At 44.2% G+C, this 14,626-nt stretch overlaps 1 protein-coding gene across 1 annotated transcript in view; it reads left to right on the forward strand.

Annotated features, from left to right (window-relative positions):
- The window catches only part of LOC147600470 (nesprin-2-like), a 179,840-nt gene that overhangs the window by 103,140 nt on the left and 62,074 nt on the right, over nucleotides 1-14,626 (forward strand). Inside the window, 12 exon segments of the mRNA XM_086750184.1 lie at nucleotides 657-776; nucleotides 1,430-1,537; nucleotides 3,511-3,744; nucleotides 5,540-5,707; nucleotides 7,791-7,903; nucleotides 8,463-8,604; nucleotides 9,555-9,686; nucleotides 10,267-10,419; nucleotides 10,675-10,884; nucleotides 11,993-12,094; nucleotides 13,190-13,309; nucleotides 13,479-13,679. Coding sequence (XP_086606310.1) covers nucleotides 657-776; nucleotides 1,430-1,537; nucleotides 3,511-3,744; nucleotides 5,540-5,707; nucleotides 7,791-7,903; nucleotides 8,463-8,604; nucleotides 9,555-9,686; nucleotides 10,267-10,419; nucleotides 10,675-10,884; nucleotides 11,993-12,094; nucleotides 13,190-13,309; nucleotides 13,479-13,679 — 1,803 coding nt within the window.

Genomic DNA, 14,626 nt, shown 5'->3' on the forward strand with positions numbered 1-14,626 from the left:
CTGGGCTGTTAGTGACTGGCTCCTGTCATCTGCATCTCCTGGGAGGGACTGAGGCCTCAACCAAGTTTTGAAGAATCTGCATTTCTTTGAAGTCCTCGCTATGGATATTAAATTAATCTTTTGCTCCATCCTTGCAACAATAATCAAAAGGAAATGTGGCAAAGAAGGGATAAAGTATTGAATGTGTTGCTTTAGGCTAGGCAAGAGAGAAACGCCACAGCTAGACAGGGTAAAGAAGTCCAAACAGCTTGGATAGAGGTGGTGTCTCACTACTCTGATCTAAACACTTCAGTTTCAAGGTGTCTGAGTCTGCACCTGCATTGGTGCAGCTTTCTTTATATACAGGCCTTTTTAGGGAACAGGATAGGAGAAAGATTGTTTCCCATTGGTTTTTAATTTTTTTAAATAGTGTGAAATAAATGAGGACACTGTGAGGTCTCTAGAGAGAACTATCAGTGCCATCCATCTGCCATTCATCTTGCAGCAGACCTGTAGAGGAAGGGAAGAGGTGGAATACGGGAAACACAGTAAAGATAGATAAACAAGGCAGAAATAGAGCAAAGTGTTACTAAAGGTTTGTAGTAATTTACATTGCCTGAAGGAATACCTGAGCTTCCTGTTCACAAGCTAATGCTAAGCTGTTACTGCTTTCAAAGGGAAGTACAGCCACAGAGAAAGATGCAAGCTTTTGGCCTTCAGAAGGAGATGAGGAACGGCACAAGGAAGACAGTGCAACCTCCTGGTCTTCTGGTACCTTGTCAGATGGCATTGTTCAGGTAATACACTCAGTTTATCTCCACGGGGAAGGGAACTCATCTTTGTGGAGACGATCTGCACAAGTTCTAGGTATTGTTGAAGTCTCCAAAGCAAGAGAACTGTAGAAATGCAGGGCATGATGACCTTATTAAGATCCTCCATCTTCTATATCATACTAAATCTTAACATTTAAAATCTCTTTTCCTGTTGCACATATTGATTGAACTCAGTGACCTTAAGGGTCCTTTCCAACCTAAATGATTCTTTGTTTCTATATTAATTCTTCTAGCCCGACAAAACCTCCAAAGATGTAAATGCACAGTTAGTAGCAGCAATTTGTTTCACTAATTCCTGAACAGGCTGTTAAATGTGCATTTTGTTGGGGGATAATTCATGGAAGAGGTTCTCTTTGTACACAAGAAGATCAGCATCTAAGACACCCAGTCGGCTACAATTTTGGTGGCATTCTACTCTGTTCTTCATGGTGTCTCAATAATGTTGTGATAGGTGCAGTTGTTAGTTTCTTTATATCAGCCTCACAGGCATAAGATAATTCTCTGCGAATACTCTTGGCCAGGACCACTGTAGGTTGAGTGGCTGCTGCCCTTTGAGGCTCCTCTAGTACAAGGCAATAACGGCACAAATACTTCCACTGTTGCATCTCTCTCTACAGGATGCTGATGAGATAATTCAATCAGACAGTAAAGACAGTGAGGAAACATCTATGCAAACTTTACAGAGCACTGAAAGCCCTGACACAGATGGTGGCAGTCAGGCTATGGTGAGTTTGAAGACCTGAAGTAGGCTGAACAAGGTGACCTTCTGAGCACATTGTACAACTTACCTAGTGGCCACAGGCACTGTTCTGTTATGATTATAGTACTGGAGTTCGTTGCTGTCTTTATGATGTGGTAGGATACCTATAACCCTTTGTGGGCCTCTTCATATTGCTGCTTTGGGTGACAATAAATACATCTTGATTTGTTCATTGAAAATGCAGTTTACTAGGGAACAAAATGGTGTATTTTCAGGAAGTAAGATGCTGGCATTCATACCAGCATGAGTGGAGGGGTGCAAGTGGTGTAAACAATGGGATTTTTAACTGGAAGTTAAAGGAGAAATTAAGGAAATTGACAGTCCTATAGGTTGCTGCTTTGCGGAAGGTATGCACAGGCAAAGGGCGGAGTGGGCAGCAGCCTGCGGGTTCTATACGAAAGAGCACATGGAGACAGACATGGATGCTCCAGGTACGTCGGGAGCAGCAGACTGATAGCAGAGCAGCCTCAGCTCTTCCTGGGTGCTGAGCCTGGAAGAAGACAGGGTCCATCATTGTCTGAGGCAGGAACAGGCCCCCAGGTCACTTTGTCTCCCATTCCATCATGCTTAACCTTCAAGCCAGGTTGGATGAGCCTCTGAGCAACCTGATCTGGTTAGGGTTGGAAGGGACCTTTAAAGGCCATCTAGTCCAACCCCCCTGCAAGGAGCAGGGACATCTCCAACCAGATCAGGCTGGTCAGAGCCCCGTCCAAACTGGCCTTCAGTTTTTCCAGGGATGGGGCATCCACCACCTCTCTGGGCAACCTGTGCCACTGCTTCGCCACCCTCAACGTAAAAAATCTATTCCTTGTCTCCAGTCTAAATCCACCCTCTTTGAGTTTAAAACCATTACCCTTGGTCCCATCGCTACGGGCCCCGCTGAACATGTGTGACAAACGGCTTTCACGCACAGTATGTGTGATGTTTTGTTATTGGCATGAATGAACCCAAACAAACAGGCTTGGAACTAGAGCTGGAAATTTCAGATGGAGGTTGAAGTCAACTGGTCCCTTTTTATTTCTTTAGTGACGTATGCCTAGACACACTTAGGCTGCTGTTGCGGGATCTGGTTACTCAGATTTACTTTCGATGTTTAACGGCACTTTCCCATACTATCTCAGAGGCAAACAAGAACAGTAATGATTAAAGGAAGACATTGACAGCAGAAACAATGCATTTTTTTCTCTCTGATATTCTTCAAAATCTCATTTTAACATGCAGTTTGTGCACTACCACTGACCGTCTCAGTTGCCTGAATGCATGCTCTAGAGCAATGAGAATGTGCAGGTAGTTGTTTTCTTATGCTGTTGTGCTTGATTTGCTTACCAGTGTTTGCATGCGTGGAGGTATATACAGGCCTGTACAGCCTTCCAAGCAACAGGTGATATCTCCAAGCACTTTAGACTTCTCCTTATTACAGAAGTGTGCAATATTGGTCAATTAGAAGAAAGAATAACACAAGACATACTTAAAAATACACCGTTTTTTGCAGTGTGACCTAGAGCCCAAATAAAGCATATTTACTGTTGGAACTGACCATGAAAGTAGCTTATAACCGTTGCCCAACAGCTTGGTTTGCAACTTTAAACTGCATTGCTTTTACATCCACCTCCTATAGAAAAACATCTCTCCTCAGGGGAGAACTGGTTGGTGGTGAGCCATCCCACTTCCTGTGCGCTCAGGTGTCCCTGTGCAAATGCAAATCGCTACCTGGAAACCTGTTACACCAGATCCTGGATCGACTGGCTGCTGAGTTTCCCTTTCTTTTTCTCTTTTCCTTCTCTCTCTCTTTTTTTGTTTGTTTGTTTAATCTGGGAACACAGGGTGCTTTCAAAGATCTGTGAGTGTGAAAGTTAAACATTTCCTACTGGTAAGGGGAGGGGAAAGAAAGAACAGATCAGATGGATGACTGCATTTCTTTCATGTGCTTTGCTTCAGAGGGAGAGGCCGCCTCCTGTCTCCGACGCCAGCCAGGGCTCTCCAGGGAAAGCTGGAGACTTGGAGGATACGGTGGATTGTGGTAGGCCTGAGCCAGAAACCATCCTCCAGGTGTGCCAGGCCCAGGTTGCTGAGCTGGAACAGCAGCTAAACAAAACTCAAGTGACCCTGGGGTCAGACCCCCAGGCCCCCAAAATACAGCAGATGGCGGGACTGCAGCTTGCTGATTACCAGGTAAGACTGAGCCGTCAGTTTGCTGCTGCGACCCAAACAAGTCGTCTTTCCCTGGAGTGTGTGCAGCAGAAGAGCTGTGCTTACTGCTTCTCCTCCCCGCTCTCCATCGGCTGTGTTGCGCTGTGCAGAAAACAGGGAACCTCTTGGCTTCAGCTTCAGGGGCAGCTCTCCAAGGGCTTAGTTAAATACCTATTTTTAGAGTTGGGATCTTTATGCATCCGGGGGATTTAGGTAGGATCCTGAGTATTTTCACAGCTTTGTTTTTATTTGGATTATTTTCAGGAACATGGCTCAGTATAGTTTGAATCCTCTGTTAAATCTTTCGCTGGTCGTAGTCGTGATAAACCAGCTAGGAAAAAAGGAATATTTTTTTTCTGTTGGCATTTTCACTTTCTACGGTTGTTGCAGTGACTTAAAAGGCTGGTATAAGATAGCTTCCCAGCTGGTAAATTCTTCTTCTGCACTTTTTGCCAAAGTCTGGCAGCATCGGTAGAAAGATAGGAGCTGTTCCCCTGCCCTCTGTGAGCAGTGGCGATATTTGGACCTACTGCTCTTCTACTGGATGGCAGCAGAAGGAAAGGAGTGGGTGGTAGCCCTTGGTGAAAACAGGTGGAGGAAAAGAGGACTGGCATGAGGGGCTGGGCTGGATGGGAGTCCTGGCATGCAGATTCTAGGAAACTGTGCAGGCATCCCACTTTGAAGTTCCCTGCGGTGCCAGTCTGCTGTAGCAGTTTGCTTCAAGCACTGAGTCTACCTAAAGCAACAAACTTCACTCACCATAAAGGAGCCCACACCAACATGTCCCCATTTTAAATGACGAGGAGACATTTTCAGCTCTTCTGTTGGTTTTGTAGGGTGGGGTCTTTTTAACAGGAACGGAGTCCGTGCCACTTGTTGGCGTGGGTTTAGGCTGTGGTTCAGTCAAGTGCTCGGGTGCTGAACTCTGTGGGAGTGAGGATGCTGAACGCACCCGGAGGAGCTGGCTGTGTCTGGATCCCCTTCAGGGTTCCTCTCAGCATAGGCTTCAACAGGGCAGTTCCACCCAGGGGAAACAAGCAGGCTTCAGGCAGCTGTAAGCGCAGTTGAATTCCTGTCGCCTGTTAACACTCTGGCTCAGTGTTAAGACGTGAACTTGGAGGGGGGAGGATTTTCTAGCCTAGTCAAGATCTACACAGACAAATACACAGAGCACGACGCGGCAGCAGACTCTAGATGTGGATGTCTGAGGTGAAGCAGTTAATTTCTTGCAGCTGGTTACTTTGCAGTTGAGCCATGGTACCTGTCTCCATACTCACCTTAAAAAGGTGAGCTTAAAGTGATGCAGAGATGCACTTTGATTCACAGCAGCTTGAATTAAAACACAGATCCCCACAGTTCACAGTGGCCTGGCTGACAGGTGGTAACGTCAGTATGTTTTGGTAATGCAGCGCCATTCCTCCCAAAGGATGACGTGACCAGTCCGTGCACTGCCTCCTTCTCCCCCAGAGGGGTCTGCTGTCTTCTTGGTTGCATCCCAGTTGAGTCTGTCATTTCTGCTCTCCTCTTCTATGGCTCCATAGCTGAGTTACTGTAACTTCCTGCAGAGACAGTTGTTGGAAACACTTGTAAGACTAACTCATATAACATTGATGTATTTGTTTACAATAAAAAGAGAGGATAGTGGAGAATATCTAGGGAGTGTGCACCTATTTCTCTTTTTGTCCAGACACGGGAGAAGTGTGACCATTGACTTCAGAATGTTCTCAGGAAAGGAGTGTTGTACTTCTAAGAATGAATAATCTACTGTCCCTTCTAGGCGGTGTTATCACAGATTGAACAGAAGATCCTTTCTTTAATGGAAGATCATGAAGATAACGTAGATTACCAAAAGGAGACAGCAGCTCTTTCTTTGAAGCTGGAAGAAGTGAAGTGCAATTTGGACAAAGTCCAGATAATGCTTCAAGACAACTGCAATCAAAATCAGGTAAAGCACAGGAATGCTCTGCAGAGCAAGAGTGAGAGACTCACGGTGCTTTAATGTGCAGAAGAACAGGTAGAGCTCACCATGTGAAGCAAGGAAGGGAGAAGAGTCAATCAGAAGCGTCACACTTGCTATTCTTCTGCTTTACAGTGCTGTCTAACTATTTGTAGTTTGCAGCAAGTCGTGGATTTTTAATGAATCTGAACAACTGCTTTTCTGCTTTAAGTGCTCAGTGGCAGTGGTCAAGATTTTGTGAGGAGTACCGGAAAAGGATAAAAACTGTTTGTTGCTTTGCTTTTTTTTTTTAAATGCCTTTCACATGCCATGATGTTTGTCTGTGGCAGTGTCACAGCAGAGAGGCCTTTCAGCAGTCACTTTCTCTTGGAAAGATGCGTAAGTGGCAAGGGCAGTGACTCTGCCAGCTCTCCGGCGCGACAGCTGCTCACTCTTTGCTGAGTTTCCCAGTGGGTGAGACAGTCAGTGCCAGTGTCAGAGCTGATTCCCAGTCTGTTGTGCAAATGGCCAGAGAAGCCCACCTGATGTGTTTGTGGAAGAGCAGCCACAGTCTGTCCGGTGCTGGAGGAGCAGAGTCTAAAAGGGAGCTGGCATGGGCCAGGAGAGAATTAACGCTGGAGAAGGGTCCTGTGAAATATCCCTGTGAGCAGCGACAGATAGAAAATCCAGGTGCATGAGGAACTTTATGAGCATAAATCGCACATCCCTGCAATTTGGTCAAACAAGGAGAGTGCAGGGTTAGTATCAATTGGTCTGCTAACAGAGAAAGCAAAACAAGCCCTGTAACTGTCGGGGAGAGAAGTGTGAGAACTTGGGCGGCGGGTTAGAATGGATCAGACTTGCAGTCAATGGAACTGGACAGAGATCGTTGCAAGAAGAGCGACTGTGTTTCATACATTGCTGATTCTATGGATGGCAAGTCTGAGAGGGCTCTGCTTTTGCCGTTTCCCCAAAGTGCACCTGCAGTTTGTTAATTCTCTCAGTTCTGGAAGAGTCTCTCTTTACAGATTCAGGGCAGGGAGAGCAGTGACCCAGAGCCCTTGGAGGTCCTACAGTCAATTGACTTCTGCATCCCCCACCTTGCCCTTGCTGGACAGCCGCTCATTTGGCACAGCGGTTTCCAGCAGCAGCACCCACGGGTAATTCTCATACTGCCCAGGAGCCAGGCTGCTCCACATCCCCTCTGGGTGTTGGGGACAGCTGCATTTATTACCTGATACAGTTCGCACTGTGGGATCAAGTCTGTCAAGGGTGGGTTTCAGCCACCTCTCTCCTCCAAGACTGGGAGAGTTTGTCAGGATGGAGAAAGGCCTCACCCCTGAAATCCCATCTTCAAACGGTTCAGTAATGCTAAGAAGCTGGATGGTACCCTGACACTTGCCTTGTATCGTAAGGATTCAAATGGCACCACAAATCCCTCCAATCGCCTGTCTTTGAAGCACTGATGTATTATGCAATCTCAATCTATATCTTGATGTTGCTTTTGAAGATGAATATGCAGCTATAAAGCTTTGTGACCGTTCTCCCATGGGCTAACTCACAATGACTTTAAGGTTGTTTGTTAACAGAATTTAAAAATTCTGTGATGGTCTGTGCTTGGTAGACTACTTGTTTTGGTAACTGAAAATTTGCTTTTGCCCTTTTCATGATATCAGAAGAAATAGAGAAGATGATCCAGCCTAAGCTGCTCACTTTTCACTCAACACTCTTTTTAACTAATGCAACTCAACTTCACATTTGAGCAACTCCCCATTTTCCCTTGCCTGTCTCTCTGCATAAGGATGGCAGTCAATGGCCTTTAAATTTCCAGATGTGCACCATTTATTTCTGACTGATGGTTTTTGCTTTTAAAACTTCAGCTCAGACAGAAATAAATTGCATAAAAAGACACGTTTTCAGAGAACGGTTTGTTTGGGAAACTCTTGTTTACACATAAACTGCATTGTATTCTGATAGATGAATTCTTACTTTCTTTGCTAAATAAATTCACGTAAAATGTGATTGGAAAAGCACAACCATAATTTCAGGTTAATAACTGTATTTTACTGTTCATGCTCTTCTCTGTGCACAGGATCTTAAAGTAAAAGCAGCTGAGCAGAAAAGCCTCATTGACTTCATTGAGTCGTGCGTGGAAAAAATGCAGCCACAGGTGGAGGACAGTGTGACTCAGAAATTAGGATCAAGGTACAAAATAACAAAATCAGTTGCCAGACTCTGTGTTGTCAAACTGCCTCAATCTGCTGAAACTTTGCAGTGGCACCATTGTTTCTGCCCAGGGTTGTGTGTCTTTAGAACAAAAACTGCAGAAGCTGGGAGGTTTCTGCTATCAACAGTCTAGAGAAATGGCGTCCTGTTGATGTGACAGCCTCCTTGACACTGGACTGACTGCAGTGTTTAGAGTCCGTCTTGGTATCAGGCAGGACTGACAGCTGCCATCAACTAAAGTAAGGCCACGTGGAGGCAAGTTGGGTATCTCTGTTCACAGCCATTGCTGTAGAAATGCATGGAGATATCCAGCCAGGTTGAAAGGCAGCATTTTTGAAAAGGGGGCATTGGGGTCATGCACCTTCCAGCGTGGAGCCAAGACTCGCTACAGGACTGTGCTCCCCATATTGTCATTTCAGAGATGGAGGCTGCCAGCAGGCCCCCAGGGTGTTTCACGGGAAGGGAAAAGCCCAAAGAAATCTAATTTTGCTTCTTCTGCTTCAGTATTTGCCATTTTAACAATGTTTTCTCAATACAGCAATGGAGAATCTGACCCAAAGAGCAAGCAGGCTGATCCCACCTTAGCTCCAAAAGACCAAGCGGGTAATAAGTGGCAGTATTTACAACAAGAGCTGTCATCGAAGATGAAATCTCCTCTCTGCCAGCTTGTGGAACCTCAGGTCTGTTTAAGTTCAGAAAAGCACTCTTTCTGCAGGCAGCTGGTTGTGGTAAAGAGAGCAATTAGTGTATCTTCCTGCATCATCGTACCATGTCTCTTTGTAGAAAACTGCAATCTGTGCAAGTGTTCTCCAGAGGACATTGTTACTGCATACTGTTTTCATTACTGTCTTTTCATTTTACTTGGAGGTCACTAATGTCTTTGAAGTAGTGACCACTAAGCGTAGTGTGGGAGCACACAGGAGAACCTGTGTAGTTAGCATGCAGGCTAGGTTTTGTCTGCCTAATCTTTTCAAGAGAACCAAGACAGTTAGCCAGCAAGCTCTCAGCTGATTTGTGTGGATGTAGGTTAAGTCTTAGTTCTTCTGAGTGAGAACACTGTGGTCAAAACAAATGTCTGGCTTAAACTTTGTTCTGCCATTCACCGTTGTGGTCTGTCTTTCTCTCATATCAAAAGCAGAGTTTGGGCTGCAACAAGAGCACGCTGTGTATTTATTCTGAACAGACTGCAGAATTTTACTGCTTGGACAAAACTATAATTTATATTATTAACAGTTTTGTTCACATTACATTAGAATGACGAGATTCCCTGTTCTCTGAAACGACTGCATTATGTGGAACTTTATCAGTCATGTAAAAGGACGAATATCAGCTCTTTTTCAAGCAAGACTCCCATTGCAGTGGGCAGCAGGGCTGCCTTAACACAAACTACAACTTGTAGCCCTTCAAGCTGGGAATCAGAGGCTCCTGTTTCAGTCAATCTCCCATCAGGGAGTAGCCTACCCAACTGATTTTTGCCAGTAAAAAGGCTTCCCTGCTATCCAGGTTCTCGATATTAATGCCTTGAAACCTGCATTTTAATGCTGTTTGAGAGCAGCGTATCTGGTTGCCCAGAGCCCTGTCTTCATTTGAGCTGTTCACCTGATTGCAATGTTCTTTTTCCAAATGCTAGATTACAACAAAGATAAACGTGCTGCCCCGAGGTGCATTTGCTAGTGCAGGAACTCCAACTGTGGAAGAACTGAAAACTTACGCTGCCCAGCTGGGAAACCTAAGCCAAGAAGCAAATGTGGTGCACGCGCAGGTAAAAATGGCATGTCCTAGCCTTGCAAAAAATACTAGGGGTTCTAGACACAAGACACTATTTGGGCACTGGGAAGCAGAGCCAATAATCATATTATTGCAGAGGGCACTCACTGTAGTGTGGCTTTTGCATCAGGTATGGACTATAATGCAGAAATCAGCTTAAGATCTTGACAGGAAACATTTCACGTTTCAGCTGTGATACTTCTGCCACCTGAATCAAAAGATTTGCTAATGCTGGTAAAACTCCTCCAACTGTATAAGCAAGAAGCCTGTGAACAATTTCAGTAAATCTGCAGTATTGGAGCTGACCAGACAAATTGTCTTGTGCCCATTCCTGAGAGTAGAGACCTGTAAGGACCACAGCCACTCCCAGTACATAAAGGGTCATTGTCTCAGCTCTGGCCTTGGCAGCTCTGAATATTACATGCATATAACTCTCTCCTCCAAGTCTGTCCCTCAGTATTTCATTCATTCCATTTTATTACTGGCTGACTGAACCTCTAACCATATACGAGTGAGTAAGTCTTAGCCATGCCTTGGGAGAAAGTACTGAAAACGTCTGGCTTGCCTTTACCCAGGATCATGTGGCAGAGGAAGTCTCTTCCAATTTGGACAGCAAATTGTTTGAGCTGCTTCTGGCAATCAGCAGATGCTTGAAGAACGTGGAGGAGATGTTAAACACCTCAGTCCTCTCCACCGAAGAGGCAGCTGTGCAGCAGGCTCTTTACGAGGTAACTGTCCTCAAGCACCCAGGGAAGGAGAAACCCCTGTGGATTTCTGTTACAACAGAGTAGATATGACCTGATATTTCCTCTCTGTTTTGCTAGTATTATTCAGAAATAACATCACCAAACGATTGGATGTTGCAGAGATTTGGGACTACTGCTTTTAACAATTATCAGCCTGACTCCTGCTGCCTTTTACAGGCAAAGAGTCCTTGGACAGAGACCATTTTCATTCACGTTATCTTCCTTTCAACCCTTTAGACTCTTTCTGTAGAGCTGCAAAAACTTCACACTGATCTGGGTAACAAAAAGGATGATCTTCTAAAGTCTATTAGCTGTGCTGCTGGGAGCAATGATGTTTTCTGCGAGTGCTTTAACAACTTGCAGGCACGGCTGGAACAAACTCAAGCTGCCACTGCTTCTAGGAGCAACTCAATGAAAGCTGGGCTGGATCACAATAGCAATTATCAGGTACTCCACTGCCAAATGCACATGTTGTTTCACAGCATCTGTTAGACTTGTCAGTGTTGATGCATTTGGGTTGCAGAGGAGCAATTTAGAATGGGCTTTTTTTTTGGTACTAAACAAACTTGTCTTGGCCTCTCAAGAAGCAAATTAATTTTGCTGTGTACAGTGCTGTTTGCAGTGCTGACTGCCTGAGAGGCCTTGATCACAGCAGAAAATTTGCATGCAGGAAGGGTGGGAGTAACATGGAATCCCATGCACGCTGAGCTACAGGCTAAAGCAAGTGTTCGTGTGTAGGGATGAGGCCAAGGAGGGTTTTGTATATTCGTCTGCTGCTGCGTGGACTCAGGAGCGGCAGGCTTCTTCCTGTTTGCTGCCATCTCTGGCACTGGGCTACTTTTAGCTATTTGCTGGATATTGATTTGACCCTCTATATTTACTGTTCCTTTAGATTTTGTGCCACAGTAACAGAAGCCATAGTTTTGCAAATTTATGTTTTTGTGTTCTTTTTTTGGAGAAGCAGAAAAATTTTTCTGTAGATTCTCATGATGGGCTGTATCTACTAGCTGTTCCTTGAAAATATTCAGATCAGGTATTTAGGGTGAAGTAAGGAAAAAAAAGCCTGGTCTTTGAAGTACAATTTCAAACGTCCAGCAAAACTTCAGTTTGCTCATCACCTGTTAAGTCAGCTGTTTACTGCTGAATAGTAGGAGAGTTCCTTTGAAGAACACTGGGATGTTGTCTCCAAAGAGTAGCTGGACTAGTCGTGCAGTGTTTACTTATGCAGAATCCATGGAGCTCCATCTGTTGCCAGTAATGGGCTCATTTTCTCATTTTCAGAAGAAGAATTTTTTTTTTTCAGTAAGTTTCACAGATTTTTGCAGTCATAGAGGATCATTGTGACAGACTAATGTGCTTTCCTGCACTACACAGACTACGTAATTTCCTTCTCTAAAGCAGTAAGCCCATAATGCACATGCTGTTTTTTTTTTTTTTAAGAGGAAAAAAGTGCTTTCGCCATAAGAAGTAACCATTTTGTTTGCTGTGCAGTTCTTTCTGGTCATTACTATATTCCTGGTATGTGACATGCTTCTGATGTTTGTTTCTTTTGCAGAATGAAACCAGACTGCTCTATGATCAGTTAACTGCGAAAAAAGCTGCTCTGCAACAATGCTTGAATGCAATACGTGGACATAATGTTTCTGAACAGCTTCAGGTAATTTCATTCGAAGGAAAGGAGAGGAATAACTCACAGCATTAACTGTTATTTCCAGTTTTCTGCAATCTGTTAAGATCTGTGTTTTCTGACGTTTGAGTCGCACTTAGGTTTTTGGGGAAGGAGAGAGTTCAGTATTTGCCACGTCCTTCCTTTTTATTACTACAGCCCAATCTGTATTAAGGCCTAATTCCAGTCCTTTTAGTAGTTGGAGTGGAAGAGCCAGTCTCTTCACAGCCTCTCAGAGCAAATACACCCCACACTACAGCAGGGGAGAAAAAGAGCTATACAAAGTACAGCACTTCACACGTTATGCCTTTTTATATGCAAAACTAGCTTTTCTTTGTGGGAATAGAGCTCCAGTATTTTTATCTACTCATTCAGCATTTATAAGCGTTTTATCATATGGCATTTGACCAGTGAAGCTATTTTCTTCGACCTTCCTAGGGAATAGCAGAGAATGATAAGTGAATAAACTGCATATCCTCCCCGGAATGGTCATTGCCTGGCTGTCTGCTTGTTGGTGAAGGAAAGAGGGTGTGCCAAAACTTTTTTGTTACCTTTTTTTTCTGTAAACCTTGTTTACAGAACTAACTTTCTGCCAGGCTGAAAGCTACGTTCAGCACTGCTGAATTCCCTCACAGGGACTGCTGCCTTACATGTATTCTGTTAAGTAACCACTCTTGGAAAAGGAATGCCAGAAGTATGTAACTTCCCTTCCTTCAGAGAGAACCTGTCTCAATCCATCACTACCCAAGTCCTGCTAACTCATAAGAAAAAAAGGTGTTTTTTGAGCTCATGATTCCTTTTAATGGCTGCTCTTGAATTAGTAAACTGGAATGCATGTCGAATGTTGAACTGAGACACAAGACCTGAATTCCCTTCCTGGCTGTGCCCTGTGAACCCTGTGAGCTGTGTCATGAGCAGTCTTGCCTGTTTAGCTTATAAGCTTGATGGGTCTCAGTGTCTCGTTGTGAACTTATGAAGTGGTAGCACAGCAGAGATCCAACCCTGGGATCCACTGCACTACTAGTGATAATGGAGAGTTTAACGGAACAGAACTATTCCTAATAGCTTATTTTGTCCTTAATTCAGAAAACTGATGCCTGTGCTTTGGAGCTGCAAACCTTTGAAAACCAAGTAGCAAAACTGAGAGGCCACGGGGAAAGATTTCAGTTACCTATCACCTTAATCCAGGAAGTTTATAAATTAGAGGTAAGAGCACAGTACAGTTTCCACTTACTCAGCAAGGTTTGATTCTTCTAAGCAATGTACTTTTAGCATCAAAAGGCTGTTGGTTATTTTGTACTCTGTGATTGTGTGTGCCGGTTTGTAGGATTCATTTCTGTCCTTCATGAATCACTAAACTGTGCTCGCATTGTAGGATGTCCTGGATGACATGTGGGAGATTCTGAATGCAAAGTATGTGGAGCTGAGCTCTCCTTCCATCAGTGAGAGCCAGTATGAGGATTTACTTCATGGACTTGCAGAGCTGGTAGCTATTGGACGAGAGAAGATTGCTCAAGATGTAAAGCAGCTAACAAAAAGCAGAGCAGCTCTACAGTCTCACCTGCAAAATCACAAGGTATAAGATGCTTATCACAGCACTGTTTAGAGCAGCATAGCAGGAGCACTGTTTTCTGTGACTGGCTTCTCTCCAGTGTCATGGAGAAGATCAACTAGCCCATAGCATAGGGGAGGGACTGGAGTGCGTGCAGAAAACAGAGCAAAGTTTTTCAGTAGACCCAAACAGGAGCCACGAAAATACGAAAAAGGTTATTCTGACAACTGCAGTGTTGCTGATAAATTAAGATCAGGATTTCAGTTTTGTCAGTCTAATACTACTTTCGCTTACCTCAGAACATACTGATGTGTGAAGGAAACACATGTCCTTTTAATTTCTGGTAATAAATCAGTAGCGAGGTTCCTGAAGTTGCTGTCTAGAAATTGGGAGTTGGGCCTTTGCTTTCAGCATTCTGTGCTATCGTGATCTGATGGAGGAAACTTACCCATAGCAGCTCCTTTTCTGAAAGGAGGATAGTCTAGATCCTCCTCTTGGCAGCCCATTATCTCCTGTACCCAGCTGCTACATGCTTGATGGGAGATGGCTGAGAATGCACCTGCACTTTGCTTGGCAAGAAGCCCTGGCCAATGCTAGTCTCTTGAAGATGTCTCTGTCATGTCAGTGCCTCGGTTTAAATGCTCTACATAGCCCAGACTCCCTTAAGAATTGCTTCAGGATGCCAAGCACTGCAAACCGCTACAACAGAGTCATAGGAATGGTGTTTGTCACTCAAATATTGCCCTTAGCAAAGCAAAATGTTAGCAATTTAGTTACAAAGGAAAACAAATAATGTATCTGCAGTCCAAATATACAAACATTGATTTACAAAAGCAAAAGAAAACTACAAAAGCAGTTTTCCGTGCCCTGGTTATCAAAAGTTATCAGGATGCTCACACAGCCTATGCCTGGGGTATGGTCCTTAAGTGAAATTCTTGTACTAGTTATTAGTTCTTAGTGAAGAAGATCCT

The sequence above is a fragment of the Chlamydotis macqueenii genome, chromosome 5, assembly GCF_036417535.1.
Source record: "Chlamydotis macqueenii isolate bChlMac1 chromosome 5, bChlMac1.mat, whole genome shotgun sequence".
In the NCBI taxonomy this organism is placed as follows: Eukaryota; Metazoa; Chordata; class Aves; order Otidiformes; family Otididae; genus Chlamydotis; species Chlamydotis macqueenii.